We start from the raw sequence: 25,741 nt of genomic DNA on the forward strand, positions 1-25,741 counted from the left end.
TGATAGGAACGGAGACGATCGGAACATCGGAGAGAATGTTGGATGAATCTCTCCAGACCCATTGTATCATCTAATGTGGCCAGTTGGATTCGGAGAGTGGGTTCCAAGCCGAGCCGGTACGTGGTCAACAACGATCTCTCATTCCATCCACTTGCAGCTGCTAGAGTGCGAAACCGGAGAGCATATTCCTGTGTAGATAGAGTACCTTGCTTTAGATGATACAGCTGCTCTCCAGCGGCTACTTCCCCATCAGAACGTCCAAACACCTCTTTGAAATACTCCGTGAAGGTAGTGATGGAATTCATGACCGGCCCGGCTTGGTTCCAGATCGTCTCAGCCCATTTAAGTGCAGGTCCAGAGAGTAGAGATACGATGTAGGCGATCTTCGACTTATCTGTGGGATATAGAGAAGGTTGCATTTCGAATATGAGGGAACATTGTAACAGAAAACCATTGCACTCCCCCGCTCCGCCTGAGTAGGGCGCTGGTCGGGCCATGGGACTGGAAGGAAGGGCCGAAGAAGAAACTGTGGAGGCGGAAGTGCTCGGTGCTGGTGGTGCGTTGGAAAGTGGAGCTGGTGGCTGTAGAATCCGCTTCAACTGGTCCACCAGCTCTTGAAGGTGATCGGGGGTGCTCATGTTGTCGTCGTTATGGGTCCGGGCTTCTGTTATGAAGCGGACAGGAGACAGAGGTAAGGAAACGTTAGGGTGTTTATTAAATGACAACAAGGAGCACATGAAGGATAGCCAGGAGGATCAGGAATGATGTTGGGGTCTTTTCCTCCGTGGCTGGGTAACAGGAATACACGAGGATGGACAGCACACACCAGATACAGCTGACAGAGGATGACACAGACTTGGAAGGACTGGAAGACAGGACGATTCGGGAGGACCAGGAAGACTAGGAGGAATACAAAGAGAACAGGTAAGTAAATCGTTTGTTTTAGCTGAGGATGACTACGCTGAGTGGTCGCTCAGTTGTCCGCTTTCGTCGAGACGAGCCCGGACAATGAGCGACTGGAGTGCTGTGCTTTTATCTGGTGCTCGTGAATGTGATGCAGCTGTGTGCTCATTAGAAGTCAGGTGATGGTGATCTTCGTGAGTGGGGGTCGTGAGAGCCTGACCAATCCATGACAAGTACATTTTCAATGACAAAAACAATGTACAATGGGATGTCCAACACGGAGTGCCACTAAAGAGCCGTTTCAGTTCCAGTTTCAGGATATTTAAACTTCTTAAAGAAACAATTTATGAAAAAAAAAAAAATTGTTTTTTTTGCTTTCCCGAAAATAGTTTTTTTTTGCATTTTTTTGCTTTCCCGATGATCTATTGCAACACGAGCTCATTTATGAAAACGTAGCCCTAAATACGTTTCTGGAAATCGTAAGAGGAACGTATGGCTGCATTTCATCTTTAAAACGAACAGTAGGGGGCAGTATGACGCCATTCCTTTTCGCGCTACCAGCTGACCGCTTACCTCCATGTGGACGGCTTTTCCACTGTAACCAGTTGTCCAATGGCTGGCCACATACATTGTTGACCGTGATGAGAGGGTTTGAGTCTGGCAAAGAACAATTCCAGAAAGCGGGTAATACAAAAACAGAAGCCAAAAAATAAAACAAAATAAACAAGTGAGAATGTGGTAAAATCTGAAAATGTGGTAAAAATCAGGCAGCCATGAGGGCTTTTCTCTTTCTAGATTGCATTTGAAAACACTGTTGGTTGGGTTTAGGAAAGGTGGAGGTTGGGGGGATTGGTCAGTCAGTCAGGCAGTTAGTCAAAAGCGGCCTCTGGTGGATTTACGCAAGAAAAGCAGGTGCGAATGGCACTCACGATAGAAATTTGAGATCTGAAAAAGTGTACACAGCAGCCTCTGGCGGATTCAAGAAAATAAAACCTGCAAAAAACATAGCTCCTGGGATGTATTTAGCGCTCTCCAGAAATCTATACAGGGGTACGTAATCAGAATGAGCCTGGGTTGATTTATTTGCTGTAGTGTATTCAAGGACAAGCTCAGGTGAACACTATAGTATGCTACAGCAGCTGCCTAGGGGCGCACAAGTGTTTACAGTCATGCGTTTTATTGAGTATGACACTTTATAGCCAAACTTTGTTGTTTTTATAAGAGTACTGATGCTTTTTCCATATAGAAATGAGCTATAATGGAGATCGAATGTTCTTCCCTAGGGCGGCTGCCTCAATTCCAACCTGGTTTTCAGAAGTATGCTTTCTGTGTTTCCCATACACTTTCTCCCAGTTACAGCCTCCCGATTTCCCCGAGCAAGACAACTGGAGGAAAGAGCAGCTGAGGGTTTTGTTTGACGCAATGTCTTCCTCCCTCAGAGCCTTGTCCCAAAAAGACCCATGCTGAAAGGGGAAATTCACCAAAGGTAGGCAGGGCAAAGAAAAACAGCATTTGTCACAATCGTTAAATCGCTCCGTTAGATTTAGGAAAGCTGCAATATCTATCAAGAGCGGGATGAGGCCTGCCAACAGCACCACTTCAGTTCAGGTGAAATAATTGGCTGTTTGGTCAAATCCAAATACGGATTATCCATCTATGCGCAGTTAAAAGGAGCAAAGGACTCATTAAACAACAAAAAAAGAAAGACAAATGAGAAATTTGGGTTAGTTAGCAGTTGGTAAACACTTAGTGAAATAGGAAACGACTCAGTTAATGTGAAATTGCTCCGTTTAACCTGACATTACAGAGATTAGTGTTAGAGCGAGTCACTGTTAAAATAGATTTTGCATGTTGAGCAACAGTGCATTCAGAATGTAAATGACGCCATCAAACAAGATAGCTACGCACAATGTATAAACAATATCATATAGATCAAAGCAAGGCAAGTTTATTAGCACAATTCATACACAGTGGCAATTCAAAGAGCGTACATAAGCAAGAATAAAAGAAACACGTGTAATAAAAATAAAAACAAATAATAAAAATGACTTTAAAAAATAGATAAAAACAAAAGTTGTTTAAAAGATCAGTTGAACACAACATAACAGAAATATGGTCTCGCTAAACGAAGCTTGCTGAATAACTTTATAAATCATCTAAAAGCAAACAGTATTTCAGAATATATGAACATATATAATACATACGGTCAGAATTCTTATATTAGCTATATGTAAATACATGTTTCTATTATTCAATGATGCAAGCATTTTACTAAAAGCTTTATTGTACAGCAAATAGTGAATTATCAGAATGATGTGTGACGCTGGACCACAACTTTTAGCCATTTTTAACAATTTCTATCCAAATTTTGTCAAAATTACTGATATTTCTTTTAAGCCAAAAATCATTAGCATATTAAGTAAATGTTTTGGATGTTTTGCCAATTTCCTACTCTAAATTAGGTATCGGATGATAACCATTGTCAAGGTATACTGCAGTTTGTAAAACTCCAGGTTTAAATAACGCCAAAATTTTCTGCAATACTGTTCCTATGGTGTATGTTAAAAAAAAATGTTTTCTAAGACAACAGTATCTCCAGCAGAAACAATATCTGAAGATGCTATTTAAAATGGTAAAGAAATCTGTTTTTGAAACTAATGAAGGCAGCAGAAATCAATGATTCATTTGAATAATTTAGCCTGACATTTTTACCGCTCCAAAATATGTTAGATGTTACTTAACATAAAATATATTGTGTTCAAAGCTGAAAAAAGCTGTTGTTTTTTTACCCAGACATAAAAAAAACAATATCGTAAAACCGTGATATTTTTATCCAAGATCATCATACTGTCAGAATCTTACACTGGCCCATGACTACTGTAAATATATCCAAACTTTTTACATAATGTGCATTGCTAAACATGTCATTTAGACAACTTAAAATAGAAATATCCTTTATATTTCGATTTTTTTAACTCTCAAATAACAGTTGCATATCTGCCAATATTATCCCACCCCAAACAAAAGTACACATAAATGCAAAGCTTATATATTCAGCCTTCATGTGATGTATAGATCTGAATTTATTTATTTATTTTTGACAATTATTACTGGTTTTGTGGTTTAGAGTCACATGTAATAAACACTGAACGATAATTACACATTCACAGCGACTCTAGGTTAAACCCCAACGCCCTCGAATCTAAAAGAGCGGAAAATGTTGGAAAATTCGAAATGCATTAAAACTTAATGCTAACCACTTGTCCCGAGACATGTGCAAGGCCCCATCTGAGGCCTTTAGCCCCCCGAACGACATTTTGCACATTTGGCAAACCATGCTTCACTTCCATTACGTAGGAAAGCTTGAGATTCCCCACCTGTTCGGTCCATTCCAGAAAGCCTTTTATCCATGTTAATAATTCATTAGCAAGACCTATTGTTTACATTTACGCGCGCGTCCTCGTTTATTTTTAATAATTAACCCTAATTAAAAAAAGAAAGACGACAAATCAGACTTGTCTTGAAGGAGTGTAAACATAAAGGCAGGTGGAATTACGATGCATATCCCTTATCTCCATCTTCTCTAAATGCAACGCCAAAACCTCACCCAAAGAAATGACTGCACCGTAAACGTGGCCTGCCGCAAGATTTATCCAGCCTGCAATCTGAATCGTATCTAAAGCCACAAGAGACAAAGGAGGGTTTCTTTTTAACACACGCACAGTATACGTGGCGCGATTGCAGGTTTGAAGAATCTTTTTATCGTGGCGATCAAAAATCAGAGTCGAGTTAATGCCAACACCGGCTGAAAGACGCTGTAAATCAGTATGATAAAGGTTTGAGGCTTTACTCGTAAGCCGTGGCCCTTTCTCCCCTCGCTTTCACTCATATGTGCGTCTGAGACACTTTGTTACCAAAAAAAAAGAACAACTGCATGATATGTAAACACTAATAATTAGACAACACATAATGCAAAAAAAAATGTGAATCGGCAAAATACTTTTGCAAATACACGGATTAAGCATGAATAAATACTATACATGATCATATATAAATAGATATGTCATAATGAACACGTGTCCAGAAAGTTGTTTTCATATTTGTTTAATAAAGCATTTATTTATTTATTTATTTATTTAAAAAAAAAATAAGTAAATGCATTTTAATTGCTTACAATTTTAGTTTTTTTTTTTTTTTTTTTGAAGTTGCCTGCTATTTGTCTGTGTGGAGGATTATTTTGTTGTCATACAGCCTATATAAGAAAGTAATAAAAAAGGGAGAGGACCATTTTAGAATAAATACATTATTTGATCAATTATAGGTCAAGTAGATTGACCATTAAATATTTGCATTAAGAAACATCTTTTATATTTGTACACTGTAAAAAATTATATGATCAATTAGTCCTGACAGCATATGTTTTTAGGTCATTGCAACTTATTAAACTAAGCTAATTATATTCTAACTTAATTGTATAAGTTACGCAAGCTGTTTTAAGTCAGTTTAACACTTTAAATTCAATAGACTCATAAGGTTAATTTGATTTAGCTCAAAATTAAGGCAACCAGGATTACAGTGTAGGCCTATATAAAATATTTTTACATTGATAAATGTTACAAAAGCTATTTGAAATTTGCCGTTCAAGCATGTAAATAAAGAACATTTTGAGAACTTGCCATGATATAATAAAATAATATCAAATATAAAATATTAATATATTAAAATAATATAATAATAAACATTTATTTCGGATATCATCTGCCAACAACCCTGACATTTCAGCACTGTTAACTGGACCTCCACCAGTTTTCGACTGCAAATGTTAAAATATTCAACCCTTTTAAAATGACAATTGCGAAATTGCTAATTTAAAAAAATATATATATATTCATGACACCACAAGACAACAAATAAATAGTAAAAGTAGCAGCTAATATAGTCTAATAATTGCATTTGAATGCGCATTGTGCTACTAGGCCGCGCGATGCAGAAGCGTTTCTCCAAGCGCAAAACCTTTGTGGCACAGAACTGCAAACACATTCTTCATATTATAACCCTTTAATAATAAATGAAACCACACACATCTCGTTTAAAAACGCAAATGATTATTAATAAAAAAGGCATGCTTAGTGCATTTGTACATGCTTTACAAAAGGCCGTTCAGGCCTTACTTTACTTTGAGAGTGTTGCATTTGCAGCAAGACAATTATAATTAGCAAGAAAAGCAATTATTCCCCTTACACAAAGACAAAGCCGTCGACTATGCAAAATGCAAGAAAAGGAGATTTATTTTAGACACACACCACTAGACGCCTTGATTCACCGACAGTTTGGCGTGACCCAGTCTGTCGTGTGGAGGAAAAGAGAAAGGCCTATTTTGCAGCCAAGACTAAAATGGAAGCCAAGACTAAAAAATCCTCCAACAAAATAAAGAAATAGATTAAAGAAATCAATTACGACAACAGATATAATAATTGTGCGTAAACGGACAAAGCTATTAGGAAGTCTAGAACTTATTTCTTGCCCAAAATGAAAGTTATTTTAAAGATCTGTCAAATGTGTGCAATAGAGGGACATTTAAGAGCCAGAAAAAGCGACTGCCACAAAAACTGGGCCAAAATGCGCGAGGCGTCGGAGGAGATTCCAGCCGCAGCTCGACTCCTTAAAGCGGCATAAAACAAGCCCTTACGCGCATAAATGCATGGCATAAAACTGCACATATATTTTCAATTTCTTATTAAAAATACACACACACACACACACACACACACACACACTTCAGCTGAAATGCTTGCTTAAACATACTAGTGCTTGTGCAAAAAGGCTTTAAGTGTAGGCCGCCATGGAGAGGCTGTATATTAAAAAACAAAAGCATGTTAAAATAATGATCTTGCAGCATATTAAATGCTGATTAACATTCTTAAGCATATGTTGTCTGTGGGAAACTATTCAAACCAGCTATACAGCTTCATAGAGAAGGCTAGAAAAAATAAATCACAGCATGCTTTTTGTTGACTTGCATATTTTGCTATGCAGCAAAGGCATGACTTTTCTTCCTAAAAAATAAAAAGCTGAATAATAATATTGAGGATCCGCTAAGAGAGAGAGAATACTATTTTTCAAGGATTGATGGCCATCAAGTTAGTCGACACGGCTTGCTTGAATTAAACCTCGACCTATATCTATTAAAGTAAACAATTTCACTGTAGTCTTGAAAATAGGTTTAATCACGTTAATGTTTAAGTTGTGCTGTGTGTACTGTATAAACGCCAAGATCTTGATTTACTGAAATAGCATATATTAAGGGCAGTGTGCGTGTCCTCTCCTCACATAAACTAAACAAGCTTCAAGCCTCCGAGATAAAAAAAGAAAATCTATAAATTATAAATCAGTGCACTGCACTACAAAACTTACTAACAGATATTTTTTTAATAATAGCATATACGCTGCATATGCATATAATAGCCTGTTGCATAACGCATGTTGCACTTTTCTCGCATGCATTATTCGCTTTAAAAGCAAGCGCTTCAAAACACTTTGTTTTATTTCTCATGTATCTATTAGTTTCAGTGGCTTGTTTTATTGCAAATAAATAAACGAAGAACACAAAATCCTAAAATGAAGGATGACATTTTTCCCACTCAGGACAGGTAGATCAATCTGACTTCACGTCTCTCTGAATGCGGGCGCGGACGAGTTCATGCACGGAGCATTTGGACACACTGTCGGCTCATCAGAAACATCGCAGCATAGAAGAAACAACTTATTATTACCATAACTCAGAGTTTAACTTTAGAAAATAGCGTTGGACGTGCTCGTCGCGCTGATCATCTCGTCTCCTTTTATATAAAATAGATTTGGGAGAAGCGCCATTTTCTCTCGGATCCCATGTGCAATGAAACGCACGAGCAGAGTTCCTGAACGACTCCGCGCGCGCGCGATCTGCACATATTCGCGAGGACAACAAATAAAGTCTTAAAGGTCGCAACGCAAAACTTCACATGCATTTAAATGAGAAGCAACACACAAGACAGCAAGTTCTACAATGCAGCATCCGAAAACACACACACACACACGCACATGACCGGTTAATTAAAATGAAGGTATTTACCTGTGTCAAGCAGTACGGGGAATACATAGCTAGCCTGTCTCAAAGGCGGGAAATGATTTGCGTTTTGAAGTTGAGTGGAAGTTCGCCGCGTTTCTGCATTGCAATTGCTCGCCGTCCCCCCTTGCGTTTACTCCATGCTGCTCTCGCCGCTAACCCCGCCTCGAAGGCAGAAAGTGAAAGCTCAAACTTTAGCAGGAAAAAAAAAAGAAACTTTCCTTTCCTTCTTTCACTCCCCCTTCGCTCTCTCTCCCCTTTATCTAATATAAGGGCAGGCTGAAGAAGTTGTTTATAATCTACTACAGTCTTGCAACAGCCTGCATTCATCAAGAGATAGGAAAGGTGAAGCACGCAAAACTTGAGTAATGTATACAGAACACTGGTGTCATTCAAGGCCAGTCTGGCAGAATGCATTGCGAAAAGTGCACAGTACAGTTAATAATAATAATAATAATAATAATAATAATAATAATAATAATAATAAGCAACACTTATTTACTGATAACAGATATGATTAATGATATACCATTATTATCATCTCAGTTTTGTGGGTTTTCCCCATTTATTTGAGCTAGATATTTAAATCAGCTATACCAGCGGTGCCCAAACTTTTCCGTATGAAGGGCCAAAATCCAAATATCACTGAGAGCTGTGGGCCGAAGGTAAATACCAAACTATATTACATTAAAGTTGCCATTTCCTAATTTATTTGATAATATTTCAAAATAAATAGAAAACATTACTTTAAAGGATATTAACTAATGCAGTATGTACTTTTTAAATTATAACAATGCTAGGATGCCCAAACTCGGTCTTGGTATCCTGCATATTTTAGTTCTAACCGCAATTAAACGCATCTAAAGCAGCTAATCAAGCTCTTTCTATGTATATTAAAACTTCCCGGAAGGTGTGTTGAAGGAAGTCGGAGCTACAGGACACCGGCCCTCCGGGACCGAGTTTGGACACCCCTGACTTAATGCAATAAAAACATAGTCACATTTAATAACACAGTGGAGTTCACTGCTGAATACGCTAAACATCAAAACATTAACCTTCATTAACCTCATTCATTATCCATTGTTGAGTGACAAGCAGTTCAAGTCAGAATTATTCGCCCCCTTTGAACTTTTTTTTCTTTTTTAAATATTTCCCAAATTATGTTTAACACAGCAAGGAAATTTTCACAGTATGTCTGATAATATTTTTTCTCCTGGAGAAAGTCTTATTTGTTTTATTTTGGCTAGAATAAAAGCAGTTTTTAATTTTTTAAAGACCATTTTAAGGTCAATATTATTAGCCCCTTTAAGCTATATATTTTTCGATAGTCTACAGAACAAACCATCGTTATACAATAACTTGCCTAATTACCCTAACCTGCCTAGTTAACCTAATTAACCTAGTTAAGCCTTTAAATGTCACTTTAAGCTGTATAGAAGTGTCCTGAAAAATATCTAGTCAAATATTATTTACTGTCATCATGACAAAGATCAAATAAATCAGTTATTAGGAATGAGTTATTAAAGCTATTATGTTTAGAAATGTGTTGAGAAAAATCTTCTCTCCGTTAAACAGAAATTGGGGAAAAAATAAACAGGGGGGCTAATAATTCTGACTTCAACTGTACATTTAAACAAAATTAGATTTGTTTACGCCATTTAATTGAAACATTTAATTTCAGTAACAATAAAACATCTCCATCATTCTTCCTTGCTTCTCAGATGGGATGGCTGGCCAAATCAAAGGTTATACCACAGGCCAACTTTGGCCCTCAGGCCCTACTTTGGGCATCATTGAGCTATACAGTCTTCCGACAGACCTTGTGATCAATGAGTTCGGTCTTTTTAAGTTTTGTATTTGTAAATATGGCATTAGGGCTGGGGGATTTGGCCTAAAATCAAAACCTCGATTAATTGAACATTTTAACTCGATTAATGAACGATTATTTTATTTATTTTGTTTTGTTGGCCTCAAGTTTTGTACAGTAAATATGTTCACAAATTACATATGAGAGATTTCTGAATGAAATTACATTACTTGATTTTAAAATAATGGAAGGAAACACACACTATCTACGATCTATGATTATTTATTAAACATCAACGTTGAACAACTGAAATTAAACACACATTGACTAAAATGAACACTCACTTAATAAATAACTCGCACTTTTGAACACAATAAATAATTCTCAGTGTTTTTTATATAAAAAGTAGAACATAAGCAGTATCTCTTCTAAATAAAGTAACTCTTGTATATCCTGTAAATAATATTTTAAACACTGCATTTCTTGCATCTTCTGTAAACAAATATTTTAATGTAAATAATAAATTTAAAATAATGGAAAATATGCCGTCTTAAGGCATCTCTGGCGCAGCTTACAATCATTGTCAATGTATATTATTAAGACTGTCACTTTATCATAATTATCATGTTTACAAGTCTTCACTATATACTGTTTTACATTATACTGTATTTTTTTGCACTATATACTTGCATCTGCACGACTCTGGTTTGCACTCCCTGCCCTTAAATGTAACTGTATTGTTTACAAATGTTTATTTTCTATTTATATTTTCAGGTTTCATTAAAGGTGTAATTGTATTTATTATAATTTCTTTTTTAAATTCTACTTTTTGTATTAATATTATATGTTAGGCAGCTATAGGGTCTGAGAGTAATGCAATTTCGATTCTCTGCATGTCCTGTACATGTGGTTGATATGACAATAAAGCTGACTTTGACTTGACTTTGAATGTAGTGCAAAGGCTCAAGAATAGCTCCATCACCCTACTTGACCAGAGATCAGATGTGGCTGCAAAGTGGCCGCAGAAATATAAATCCACCTCAGTCTTTAACAGAGCAGGGTTATGTGGCTCCACGTGTGGTAGAGAAAGTGATCGGAAAAAATCCTCCCGGAAAAATTAGGTTGATTAAAGGTTCTGAATGTCGATTTCATTTACTCTTCGATTAATCGGCCAGCCCTATATGGCATACATTTTGTCTTCTGTTGTCATAAAAGGTGTTCACATAAAGTCAAAGGCAAAATTATTAGCCCTCCTGTGCAATATGTATCCTTTTTCAAGTGATATTTTAATTATTTCCTACATTTTTCTTTTAGAGAAAGTATTATTGGCTAGATCAGCTAGAATAAAAGCAGTTTTTAATTTTTTTAATTCCATTTTAAGGTCAATATTAAGCCCACGTAAGCAATATTTCTTTTACAATGACTTGCCTGATTACCCCAACTTTAACCTAGTTAAGCCTTTAAATGTCACTTTAATATACCAAACTATATTACATTAAAGTTGTCATAATTTATTTAATAATATTTCAAAATAAATGGAAAACATTACTTTAAAGCATATTAACTAATGCAGTATGACCTTTTTAAAAATGATAACTTAATGCAATGAAACAAATCATATTTATAACACAGTGGCGTTCAATGCTGAATCGACTAAACATCAAAACATCCCCATCATTCTTCATCAATCTCAATTCTCATCCACAGTCGGGTGACAGTATGTACATTTAAATTTAATCGATTATAGGTTCTGAATGTTGATTTTGATTATTTTTCGATTAATTGCCCAGCCCTTTATGGCTTAGATTTTGTCTTTTGTTGTCAAAAAGTGTTCACATGTAGTCGAGGACAAAATTACTAGCCCTCCTGTGCAATATTTATTCTTTTCAAGTGATATTTAATTCAAATTATTAAAGTGTTCCCTATTTTTTTTTCTGGAGAAAGTATTATGTTTTATTTCAGCAAGAATAAAGGCAGTTTTTAATTTTTTAAAACCATTTTAAGGTCAATGTTACTAGACCCCTTAAACAATATTTGTTTAAATTGTCTATAAAACAAACCATTGTAATACAATGACTTGCCTATACCCTAACTTTAACATATTTAACCTACTTAAGCCTTTAATATCACTTTGAGCTGAATACTAGTATCTAGAAAATAATTAGTTAAATATGTACTGTCTTTCCCAGTGATGGGTTGCGGCTGGAAGGGCATCCGCTGTGTAAGTTGGCGGTTCTTTCAGCGGTGGTGACCCCAGATCAATAAGGGGACTAAGCCAAAATGAATGAATGAATGAATGAATGAATGAATGAATATGTACTGTCCTCATAGCAAAGTTAAAAGAAATCAGTTATTAGAAATTTGACAATAAAACTATTATGTTTAGAAATGTTTTGAAAAAAATCTTTGAATTAAACAGAAATTGGAGAAAAAAATATGAAAGAATTTAAATTTAACATAAGGGCTAATAATTCTTACTTAAACATCAGCATTGGCAAGCTTAAAAATAATAAACACATTTTTAAATTCCAAGCAAATATGCAAAGCGCGATCAATGGCAGCAGGAATGACTGCATTCTTGTCGTCAGTGGCCTGCATTTACAGTAAGACGCAATACTAATGCTGCAGGCTTTACTTCAGCGAGTTAATGTAAGGTAAGGAACCCGTTTCTCCCCCTCTCTCTTTTTCTATGACTCATCTATAGGCCCCGGTCCTGCATTACACTATTGCAGGGTGGTCTCCTAAATCCACATCTGTTTTGTGGCAAACCACAGCGCCCAGGCTGCCTAGCGGCACGCTCAACTATGCTTATCTTGCACCTTCTCCAGCCGTGAAACTCTGCTGTGCCTCTGCTGTCAAACTTTAAGAGGCAGATTAGCCTGCTCTTTTATTAGGACGCCATTCTCATGGGCCGCTTAAGCCAACACCACAAAGGGGACTTACAAATTACGGCCCATTTTAATCCAGGACTACAGGCTTAATCCAGCACAAAGCTTAATCAACATCTGTGAAAGCAGATCTTGGAATTTAGGGCTGCCGATTGTTTTAGAAATGACAACCACAGGTCACGAAGGCAGATTTTACCATGCTGATAATTAACAGTTTATAGATTAAGAAAAAAAATTGCTGATTGAGATGAAATGAGTACTACAACCTTATTCCTGTTGTATTCTCCTAAAAATAAAGGTTTTTTGTTAGCATCTATGGTTTCTTCACTGTAAAAAAATTATGAGTTGACATTACTTAACATGAGTAAACCTACAGCTTTTAAACCGATTAGTTTACTTTACTTAAAATATGTGAGTAAACCTACTGCTTTTAAACCGATTAGTTGACTTAAAATATGTGGGTGAACCTACTGCTTTTAAACCGATTAGTTGACTTAAAATATGTGGGTGAACCTACTGCTTTTAAACTAATTAGTTGACTTTACTTAAAATTTGTGGGTAAACCTACTGCTTTTAAACCGATTAGTTGACTTTACTTAAAATATGTGGGTAAACCTACTGCTTTTAAACCGATTAGTTGACTTAAAATTTGTGGGTAAACCTACTGCTTTTAAACCGATTAGTTGACTTTACTTAAAATATGTGGGTAAACCTACTGCTTTTAAACCAATTAGTTGACTTAAAATATGTGGGTGAACCTACTGCTTTTAAACCAATTAGTTGACTTTACTTAAAATATGTGGGTGAACCTACTGCTTTTAAACTGATTACTTGACTTTAAATATGTGGGTGAACCTACTGCTTTTAAACCAATTACTTGACTTTACTCAGAATAAGTGAGTAAACTTACTGCTTTTAAACTGATTACTTGACTTTAAATATGTGGGTGAACCTACTGCTTTTAAACCAATTAGTTGACTTTACTTAAAATTTGTGGGTAAACCTACTGCTTTTAAACCGATTAGTTGACTTTACTTAAAATATGTGGGTGAACCTACTGCTTTTAAACCGATTAGTTGACTTAAAATATGTGGGTAAACCTACTGCTTTTAAACCGATTAGTTGACTTAAAATATGTGGGTAAACCTACTGCTTTTAAACCGATTAGTTGACTTTACTTAAAATATGTGGGTGAACCTACTGCTTTTAAACTGATTACTTGACTTTAAATATGTGGGTAAACCTACTGCTTTTAAATCGATTACTTGACTTTAAATATGTGGATAAACCTACTGTTTTTAAACTGATTACTTGACTTTAAATATGTGGGTAAACCTACTGCTTTTAAATCGATTACTTGACTTTAAATATGTGGATAAACCTACTGCTTTTAAATCGATTACTTGACTTTACTCAGAATAAGTGAGTAAACTTACTGCTTTTAAACCGATTAGTTGCCTTTGCTTAGAATAGGTGAGTAAACCTACTGCTTTTAAACCGATTAGTTGGCTTTACTTAGAATAAGTGAGTAAACTTACTGCTTTTAAAACAATTAGTTGACTTTTCTTAAAATATGAGAGTAAACCTACTGCTTTTAAACCGATTAGTTAAATTTACTTAAATTATGTGAGTAAACGTGTTGCGAATGAACTATGTGCATAATTATAAATATTGAGTATAATCAACTTAACAGTTCCAAGTTTCAATGGGTTTACTCACTTATTAAGGTAAAGTAAAACTTGTCGCTTTTAAGGCAACCGGTTTACTCATGGTTTTAAAGTAAAATAAATAAATCACCTTTACAGTGTTGAAGAACCTTTAACATTCAAACTTTGCATATGGAGTTATTTAATGGCCGCTGCAAAAACTCTCCTTTGGAGCTTTTATCTGATCAAATAAAGAATAAGTTACACTGAAAAAAATAATTCACGAATGATTACTTGTATTTACTCATTTTTTTTAAGTTAACTAATTATGTTATATGTTACTAAATTTAATTTGTTTGTGTAAATTCAACCCATATAAATTGTTTGCAACAATTTTGCAGACGTCATTTTTTCAAGCATAGTTAGTTACCTTGCTTTATCCCTGTACACTGTAAACCCTAATAAGTTGAGACTACTCAAATGATTTGCGGAAAGTGATTCCTTCAGTTCATTTGAGTAATGGGAAATTGACAACTCAATTGTTTGGACTGTGGGGGTAACCAAAGCACCCGGAGGAAACCCACTTCAACACAAGAAGAACATACAAACTCCACACAGAAATGCCAAATGACCCAGCCGGGGTTCGAATCAGTGACCTTCTTGCTGTGAGATGATCGTGCTACCCACTGCACCACCATGACGCCCAAATGTGGTCTCTTCATTGAATTAACTTAAATGTTTAATTACAGATAACTTAAATGTTTAAGTACAGATAACTTAAATGTTTAATTACAGATAACTTAAAATGGCTAAAAGACTAAACTTCCAAATATTTCAGCTGTATATTTTTACTTACTCCCAGTGCTGTTTATATCGAAGTTGATATTTTGCCATACCATGTTGGTGTTTCGTAACATATACATTTTTAGGAGGTGGGTCGTTAGCCCAACGCTGAACCCCCAACCTGTAGGAGCAGGACATACACACATACACGACGGACAATTTAGTTTATTAAATTCACCTATAGCGCATGTCTTTGGACTGTGGGGGAGACCGGAGCACCCGGAGGAAACCCACGCCAACACAGGGAGAACAAGCAAAGTCCACATTGAAAAGCCAACTGGCCGAGCCGGGACTCGAACCAGCGACCTTCTTGCTGTGAAGCGACAGCTTTACCCACTGTGCCACCAGAAAAATGTACATAAGCATTTAATATCTACTTACTAATTGAACTTCTCTTTTTCGTCAGATGGATTCAGGTAGTGCCTCTGTCCCACTGCGCTTCAGCAAAATTCAGCATCACATGCTAAATGACCACCTTGTGTCATATAATCAAAAGAAAATCGGCACACTGCCACTTTAGCTCTCAAAGTTTTTTCTTTTTTTTAATATTGCAACAATTCGACCTACATGGTCTTCATCAGGTGTCATATAACATATATCATATAACATATATCGACCAATCAGCGTGGTTGTCAAGGCAGAATTTCTAGCGCAACCAATCATTTTAATCAGAGACATGTTTTAGGTTGACGTTCTTCTTACACATACAGTAAAAGGAGCCTCAAAGCAAATGTCCAACATGCTTCATGAAATCATTAATGTCAATGATCAACATTTTTTTTTTTTAATGATTAGAATTAATTTGGCTTCCCTAAATTACCTTTCAGTTTTTCATTCTTTAAAAAAGGCTTTTTTTAGGACTAAAAAGTTATTTTGGATTATTACAATGGTCCTTATGATAAGAAAAAAATATTTCTTTTGTCTAAAACAGGCGTGCTCAAACTATAAAGGCGTGCTCAAACCAATTCCTATAAAGGGCCAAAAATCAAACTTGATTGAGGGTTGTGGCCCAAATATATACAACAAATTTGGATAATTTCCTATTTTATTCAGTAATATTTAAAAATAATAAAGCATTGCTATAAATCATATTAACTAATGCAGTGTCATTTGCAACATTTAATAATGAACTTTATTAAATAATGAACTTTATTAATAACAGTAAAAACATAAACAAACCCATTCATAACACAATGGAGTTCAATGTGGGATACAATAGTCAAGCTGCTCCTGCCTTTACCTCGATTTGCTCGCAGATATTTTATATTTTAAAAGTCTGATTCGTTGACAACATTTAATTAAATCAATTATTTCAGTTTGTAGCTCAGAAATAAAAACAGAGAAACAAAAGGTTACGATAAATTTGAAATGACAATCTCTGTCAAAGGCATTCATCCCAACCACCTCCCCATCATTCTCCCTCTCTTTTTGATGGGATGGTGGGAAAAATCAAAGGTTACCATGGGCCAACTTTGGCCTGCAGGCCCTACTTTGGGCATCTCTGGTCTAAAATGTTCTTTGTGGAACCAAAAATGATTATTCTGTGGCTTCAATGCCAAAAGAAAGGAAAGAATCACAATAAAATAAAATAGAAATGTAAAAAGATGAGCCATTAGTTTTGAGGAATGGGAATTGAATTGAGGAATTGGAAAGTTCTTCATGACACTGACGATGCCAATAAAGAACCTTTATGAGTTGCACGTTAATTGGAATAATGAATATGCAAAGCAGCCGACATAACAAGAAAATCAACAAAACACTGACATTCCTGGTAAAGAGCAAGGTCAGAGAAAGGGCACAGAGGTTGGCATTACGGCACAGAAGGGCACAAATCCAAAACCACAGTCTTCGTGCTTCACACACACAAAGATCTCCCAGCCATTACTCTACAACATAGCATAAAAAGCAGTCCTGCTTTCAGCGCACACATACTTTCACACACATACAAATACATACATGCACGCACACGCACACACACCCAGTTCTTTGTTAAGCAGACCCACGGTCGGCTTGCGGTTGCAGTTTCCATTAAAACTCACATGAGAGAACCATATGCAAGCGATATAGTCGGTGTGTGTGGTTTTATCCCAACACAAACACACACACTTTGCTTTTTACCCTTCCCTTGTGGCTTGCTCTTAAATAATGATATTTTATGTAGATAATTCCTGCAGCTGCTCCTCCACATAAACTCGGCATTCCTCTCAACGCTAACCACCGTCTTACTATTTGAACATATAAACGCAGCATACGAGATTATAAACAGGCAGATTTATGATGCATGCGTGCACATATTCTCTCCAAAAATATATTTTTGATGCTTGTACTTATTTAAAATGAGCCGAAACAACGCAATTCTTGAGATTTGTTTGGTACAACTTAATTGTTTTATGTTCAATTCACTTAAATTTGTTAACTTAATTGATTTGACATGAATGAATTGTGTGGGCACCTGCATTTTTTACCCTGCGTTTTTTTTAGGGTACGAAACTGAAAAAGGCAACATAGGCCCATTCTGAAAACGTAGCCCTTTACATTTCTGGAGACCGCGAATTATGTAGCCAGAAGTACGTATGGCTGCATTTCATCTTTAAAATGAACGATACAGGGTGGTATGACACAGATCCTTTTCACGCTTACCAGCTGACCGCTTACCTCCATGTGGACAGCTTGCCATAAGTCAGCGTACTTGAGATGCAGACAGGAGTTGACTACGACGATGGGGTTCGTGTCTGGCACAGAACGTTTCCAGAAAGCGGGTAAGACAAAAACAAAAGCCAAATAATAAAAGAAACATGTAAATAACAGGGTGAGAGTGTGGTAAAATCTAAAACGTGGCAAAAAAATTAAAAATCACGTGGGCTTTTCTTTTTCTGGATTGCTTTTTAAACTGTCGGTTGGGTTTAGGGAAGTGGGTGGGCGCTGGTGAATCGGTGCTTTTGAAAACACTATCGGTTGGGTTTAGGAAAGGAGGAGGGTGGGTCAGTCCATAGGTCAGTCAGTCGACAGCGGCCTCTAGTGGATTTACATGAGAACAGCAGGCACGAATGGCACTCGCAAGAGAAATTTGAGATCTCAAAAAGCGTACACAGCAGCTTCTCAAAACTTCTCAAAGAAAATTTGGATTCTCAAAAACCAGAACTGCAAAAAACGTAGCTCCTGGGACATATTTGGCACTCTCCAGAAATGTATATGGGGGACGTAATTAAAATGAGCCTGGGTTAAAAAAAGGAATCAAATGCATTATGCTGTCGATTAAATCTGTGCTGTTTTGATAGTTTGCTTAACTGATTCCAACTCACTTTATCTCAATCTGAAGTCAAACCGAGTCTGGCCTGGAAGCATATTAATTACATCAACCGTGAAAAAGAAATCAAAATTCAATTCAGTTTGTTAGTCGTTTTATACACTGTAAAAAATGCTGGGCTTCCCACAAGTGCTTCATGTTGTCCCAACAGAAATCTATTCAGCCCAGGCTCATTCTGATTACCTATCCCTATATACATTTCTGAAGAGCGCCAAATACATCCTGGGGGGTACTTTTTTTTGCAGTTTTTGCAAATCCACTAGAGGGCGCTGTGTGTGCTTTTTCAGATCTCAAATTTCTCCATTCGCACCTGCTGTTCTCACATAAATCCAACAGAGGCTGCTGTCAATTAACAAAATGACCAAATGATTCCCCCACCCACCCACTTCCCTACACCCAACCAATAGTGTTTTCAAAAGCACAGATTGACCAGCGCCCACCCACTTCACTAAACCCAACCAATAGTGTTTTCAAAAGCACAGATTGACCAGCGCCCACCCACTTCACTAAACCCAACCAATAGTGTTATCAAAAGCAATCCAGAAAAAGAAAAGCCCTTGTGGCCGCCTGATTTTTACTATGTTTTCAGATTTTACCACATTCTCACCGTTATTTACAGTTTTTGGCTTTTGTTTTTGTCCTACCTGCTTTCTTGAACCGTTCTTTGCCAGACTCAAACCCTGTCATCACGGTCAACTCTGCTCCGCGTCTCAAATCCTCTCATGAACGTGATTTAACGTAAGGTAAGTGGTCAGCTGGCAAGTGCGGTAAGGAACGACGTCATACCGCCACGTAACATTCGTTTTAAAGACGAAATTCAGCCATATGTTAATAACTCACGATCTCCAGAAATGTATATAGGGCTACATTTTCAGAATGTCAAAAGTATTAATTGTTTTTAAAATTTAAGTAAACTGACCATAAAACAACCCCCCCCCCCTTACAAATTGCCTTACAATTTTAAGTTGAGTCAACTTTTTTTACAGTTTAGTTTGAACAAGTAGCAAAAGTCATTTTTTGAGTGAACATGAAAACAACTTATTAAAAATAAGTATGAAAACGGCTTGTACCCTGTAGGATTCAGGCACTAGAAAACACTCCGAGATGCCCGCGGCTCGATGGGGACCTTCATGCACCAGATACGATTCTGTGGCCTGCAATCAAACACAAAAACATAGAGCAAGTTTAGTCATAAAGCCGCACGGCGCTCTCTCTCACACACACACAAACCTCTGTAACACAAAACCTGAAACTTTACAGGAACATACATCAATCAAATCATAACTCGTTTTGCTTCTCGGTGTTCTATTTGTGTTCATTTCTGGAATAAACCAGTCTCTCATGTTTGTATGTCAAATAGACAGTGTAACAGACAGCTCAATTAACATAGGTGGAGCAGAACATTTAGCAGTTAGCTGGGCATAAGTATACAGTGTGTGTGTATATGTGTGTACATACTTAAAGGGCTTTGTTTTTGTGCGATATTCCATACGTATCTATTGTTTTCATACTGTTTAAACTGTATTTTCTATTCCCCTACCCTAACCCTACACTGTAAAAAATGTTGGGTTCCATGCAATGGATATATATTGGGACAGCATGAAGGAACTGAGTTCACATAATAGTTTTTAAAAATTTAAATAGATTGAACATAAAACAATTAAGTTGTCCCTTAAAATCTCAAGTATTTTGTGGTTTAAGCTCATTTTAATGATGTAGTTTGAATAAACATAATTTTTTAGAGTGTATGGCTTACAGGAAACCATGCAGTTTTCCTTTCTAAAAAAACAAACACTCATTCTGAATGATTTATAAGACTTCTGATAAATGGGTATGTCAGCAATGTCCTCATACACTCTCCTTGTAATACCTATGTCATACCCATGTCATTATACACGTGTCCTAATATGTCATACCACACACAAAGTATGTTATGTAGAAACATCCACAGGAAATCAACTCCAAAAATCTGGATTAGGATCATTTCCCCAAAACATAAGTGCTAGAGAGAATGGGAAACTGACTCTAGATCAGTTGCGACAGTCAGCTTCATGCTTTGCTGCATTTACTGAAAATATACAGTGTGCGATATTAAAAGTTTTATTACGAAACTGGAAGTATGTTTAAAAGTGGATTCATTTAAAAGTGAAACTTCGAAAAAATATTATTTTTACACTGTACAGTTGAAGTCAGAATAATTAGCCCCCCTTTTAATTGCTTTTTCTTTTTTAAATATTTCTCAAATGATGTTTAACAGAGCAAGGAAATCACAGTATGTCTGATAATATTTATTCTTCTGGAGAAAGTCTTATTCGTTTTATTTCGGCTAGAATAAAAGCAGTTTGTAATTTTTTAAAAGCCATTTTAAGGTCAATATTATTAGCCCCTTTAAGCTATATATTTTTTTCTGATAGTCTACAGAACAAACCATCGTTATACAATAACTTGCCTAATTACCCTAACCTGCCTAGTTAACCTAATTAACCTAGTTAAGCCTTTAAATGTCACTTTAAGCTGTATAGAAGTGTCCTGAAAAAGATCTAGTAAACTATTATGTACTGTCATCATGGCAAAGATAAAATAAATCAGTTATTAGAAATGAGTTATTAAAACTATTATGTTTAGAAATGTGATGAAAAAAAATCTTCTCTTTTTTAAACGGAAATTGGGGAAAAACAAAACAGGTGGGCTAATAATTCAGGGGGCTAATAATTCTAACATCAACTCTATGTGCTGAGAAATCATCACTTCTGCCATTACTATGAATTATAAATATACAATTGTCAGCATTAAATTAGAAAGTAATTGTAATGTTTTAACTAGTGTTCTTTTAAAGTGGTTAAAAACAAAACAGCAGTGTTTACACAAATAGTCTACTATTATATAGCATGAATAAAATCCACATGATCAATTACTGTTGGATTTTAACTTCCGAAAGCCTTTCTAGCTTGCTGATGTTGACTACATACGATTAATAATATTGCAAATGATCCATTTCCTGACATGCAGTGCATTTTTGAAGGTATAACGATGGTTATTTTTGGAGGATTTTTAAAAATGTTGCTTGTTCAAACTACTAATTTAAAATGAGCTGAAATCACACAATTATTGAAATATTTTTGGGACAACTTAATTGTTTTATGTTTAATCCACTTAAATTTGTTCAATTTGTGTTGGGACAACAGGAAGGAATTGTGTGGTACCCAGCATCTTTTACAGTGCAGTAAGTAATAACAGTAATAATAACAGTAATAATAATAATAACAACAACAATAATAATAATAATAATAATAATAATAATAATAATAAATTATTTGTCCAAAAGCCTTTCAAGTTTGCTGATGGTGACTATATATAATTAATAATATTGCATATGATCCATTTCCAGCCATGCAATGTATTTTGAGTGTATGACGATGGTTATTATTTTAAGATTTTTAAAAACGTAGTTTGATCTTGAGTAGCTTCAACAGAATAGTCTGCATTAATAATGATAAATAATGTCTGTAAAGATCTTTTCTATGGAATACATGACTTCAGATTGAATTAAACGTATTGCAAAGGTGTAAAATAAACAGCTTCTAACCTATAAAATGGTGCGCACCTAAAAATCCATGAAAGATATTTGAAAAGACAGAAAGAAAGGAGAAAGAACCAAGTGAGAGACTGAAACTCAAAAATTTTCAAACCGCACCAGGTATCAAGTGAGCCAACCAAGACCTCATTCGACAACTATCCACCATCTACGCACTAATAATGTTCAGATATGAACAATAAACTTTGACCACAAATACACGTTTGTGTGCATAAATACATATCAAGATCCATTCCAACACACACACACACACACACAGTTCGCTCATAATAAGTCCCAGGCATTGGCACTGGGTTCGGGCAGTGGTGAATAACAAAGCCTATTCATATCCACCCAATGAAACGTTAGCTTTCCCCAATTTTCCCTCACTTTTATAGGGTCTTAGCTGTAGCGCGCTACAATCTCATTCAAGCAGGGAACAATTGCTGATTGGCTTTATTAGAACGTAAACATGCATTTCCATAATTAAAGAGAACAATTTAAAAAAAAAGCGAGGCAAGTTCACGGCTCTCGCTGTTTGTTGGAAAGTGTGAAAGTTGTTTTATGAGGCAGCAAACAAGCAGGTGAGTCCTTCTTTAAACATTTTTGGAAAGCAAAATGCAGCGGCATGTCTTCTGGGACGAAAAGAGGGAGTACATTACTCCAATCTTATGCTCTTTACACTGGCTGCCTTACTTTTTGTTTTTAAATCTCTAAATGGTACAACTCAATTAAGTCAGATCCACTTTTGTCCTCCAGGTAACACTTTATTTTGATGGTGCATTTGAGTATTAGTAGACTGTCTGCTTAATATCTGTTGATACTGCTCCTTCAACAGACATTTAACTGACTATAAGAAACTTTGCAAGTACATGTCAACTTACACTAACCCCAACCTAACAGTCTACTGATAATCTAATGAGAATTAGTAGGCACGTAGATGAAATGTAACTTGAATTCAACAAACGGACCCTCAAAATAATGTGAGACCGTCCTCCAATTAGGAATGGTTGAAGTGAAACTGAGATAGTGTCGAGATCCCGAAGTGCAAGTGTTTTGAAACAGCGCCGAGGCATGCGATTCGAAACACCCAGGTCATGTGACTTAAGTGTTTCAAAGCCTTTCAGAAGCGTTTCGAGACCTGCCGACTCTGCGTTTGACTGCCACCGTCGGAAAAAGTACCATTTCATGTAGTCTAGTGGGCCGTGCATGTACACAGAGTAACTGTGCTGCAAATGGCCCGCGTTCGAATCCAGACTTGTAAAAATACTCTGAAATTATGACGATGTATTTTAATAATGTCAATGTTTGACCAAAACAAGACATATTTATTAACAAAATGTTCATGTCAGACCAATGTTAAAACAAAAGCATGCTATAAGAACAGAGCCTTTAAAACAAACATCTATAGTTGCATCACCCTGGATTCAAAGCCATTATCTCTGCATGCTAGTCTGGAACTCACCGTTTCACTAAATCGCTTGACACCTCAACTCTACAACGTGGAGTTTAATACTTCAATTTGCTCAACTGTTTCTTTGCTGAAGCTGTTTCTGAGCTATACATAAAAATGGTCACTAGGTGTGTCACTGTAGAGACTGGTTTTAAAACGTTTCGAAGCTTCGACACATTTGCTTCGACTGTTTCATGAAGCCTCGCTCTGTCCACAACTACCTCTAATATGCCACGAGTAAGCTCACTCACAACTGCACAGATCACAGGAGTTATCAAAAAACATATTTATTTACAAAAAAGCACTTACAACAGGAACTGGAACATCAAACACAGGTAGGACATGGAGATGTGACGATACAATACCAGACAAAGGAAAAAACTGAACTCAAGGGTACAAATACACAAGACATGATTAAACAGATTACAAACAGGGGTGTGACACAGGTGGAACTACTGAAACTAACGAATGGCGGGAAAACTGAACAAAGGGATCACATGACGTAAACAGAAGGCACATGGAACACAACACATGGGGAATCACATGACAAAAATACACAATGACTAAATCTTGAACTCCCAAACACAAAAAGAATCTATTGTGTATTAAATATACTGTAGGGGAGACGGTGCTCTCTGTATTGTGGCCCTTGGAATGCCTTAGAATCGAGCAGTTAACTAAATGATAGGAATTCCTTTGACTCAAATTTTAATGAATGTTTATTGTATTTAATAGAATGAACTTGGAAAGTTTTGAAAACTGTATTACGCAGAACTTAAACTGAATGTGTTAATCTAACCTTTCAAGATGCCAGCATGCTTTGTGTCACACTGTAAAAATAAAACAAATGTAAAAAAAACCTAAGTGTTATTGTCTGTTATTGTGCGCCCCCAGACTACTTATTTTAAATGAGCTGAAACACAATTATTGAGATGTTTTTGGGACAGCTTAATTGTTTTATGTTCAATCCGTTTACATTTGTTCAATTTGTGTTGGGACAACATGAAGGAATTGTGTGGAACCCAGAATTTTTTACAGTGCAGTAAGTAATAATAATAATAATAATTAGTTTTATTCATAAATGGCGCCTTTCTGGACATCCAAGGTCGCCTCATAACAAGCATCAACAAACACACCAAAAAATTAAATAAAACAGTTAATAAAAATAAAACACTAAATTTTAAATGCGTGAAAGGAGTTGAAGTACAAACACATTGTAAGTATAAAATACCATGGTAAAGGATAGTCATAGAAAAGCATGCTTAAAAAGATGGGTCTTAAGACGTGATTTAAAAGACTATCACTGCTCCTTAGGTCCAGGGGAAGCGAGTTCCATAGCCGAGGAGCCGTAGAGCTAAAAGATCTGGCTCCCATTGTGCTTAATCGAGACCAGGGAGAAAGAGTTGGCTGATCTAAGAGTGTGAGAAAGGGTATAAATATGGAGAAGTTCATTCCGCTGTGGTGACCCCTGATGAATAAATGGACTGAGCCAAAAAATTGCTCAATATTGAGGATATTGATATTTAGTCAACAAAAGCTCAAATGGTCTAAGTAAATGTGACTTAATTTAGGGAAGGAATACTTTTAATATATTGGTAATGATGGCTTGCGGCTGGAAGGGCCTCCACTGTGTAAAACATATGGCGGAATAGTTGGCGGTTCATTCCGCTGTGGTAAATAAGAGACTAAGCCGAACGAAAACGAATGAAGGCAATGACTTGCATGATCCAGTAAAGTAACCATAACAAGTGACATAAATGCTGCACTCAATTCTCTGAGCACAAATGAGTTAGTTTGTATAATTAGCGCTTCTTGTGTGTATTGCCTCTTGTTGCATCGCTGAATGCCTCCTCAATTTTAAGTCACTTTGGAAAAAAGCGACTGCAAAATGACTGTAACAACTGAAATTTTACAATGTTCCACTGTAAATGAGACAATCTCTCTCCATCCATAACTTTGAGTCCTTTTTGTTTTCAAAAGCAGTGTGTGACTGTTTCCTAACTTGTTTATTATCGTCTAATTCTCTTTCTGTTCATTTGTTTGAAAGCACATTGCTCATCGAAAGATGCCAAAAATTGTGCTACATAAATAAAATTGTCAATATCTCCAGCAAAAACTGACTGAAAGGTCCAACCTTTGACTGTACACCCAACAAGCATTTTTTGTTTCTAATAGATGTCTAATAGATGTCTAAACATCGTCGTCTTGGCTAAAA

At 36.2% G+C, this 25,741-nt stretch overlaps 1 protein-coding gene across 6 annotated transcripts in view; it reads right to left on the minus strand.

The window, feature by feature from the left end:
• Positions 1-25,741, minus strand: part of LOC130224827 (nuclear factor 1 X-type-like) — a 223,034-nt gene that overhangs the window by 185,956 nt on the left and 11,337 nt on the right. For 5 of the 6 annotated variants that reach the window (XM_056456507.1, XM_056456508.1, XM_056456504.1 and 2 more), the window contains exon 2: positions 19,570-19,653. In XM_056456507.1, coding sequence (XP_056312482.1) covers positions 19,570-19,653 — 84 coding nt within the window. Of the gene's footprint in view, positions 1-8,014; positions 8,219-19,569; positions 19,654-25,741 lie in introns of those variants that run through there. The other variant, XM_056456505.1, reaches the window with a different exon arrangement.

Source organism: Danio aesculapii, chromosome 1 (genome assembly GCF_903798145.1).
Source record: "Danio aesculapii chromosome 1, fDanAes4.1, whole genome shotgun sequence".
Lineage (NCBI taxonomy): Eukaryota > Metazoa > Chordata > Actinopteri > Cypriniformes > Danionidae > Danio > Danio aesculapii.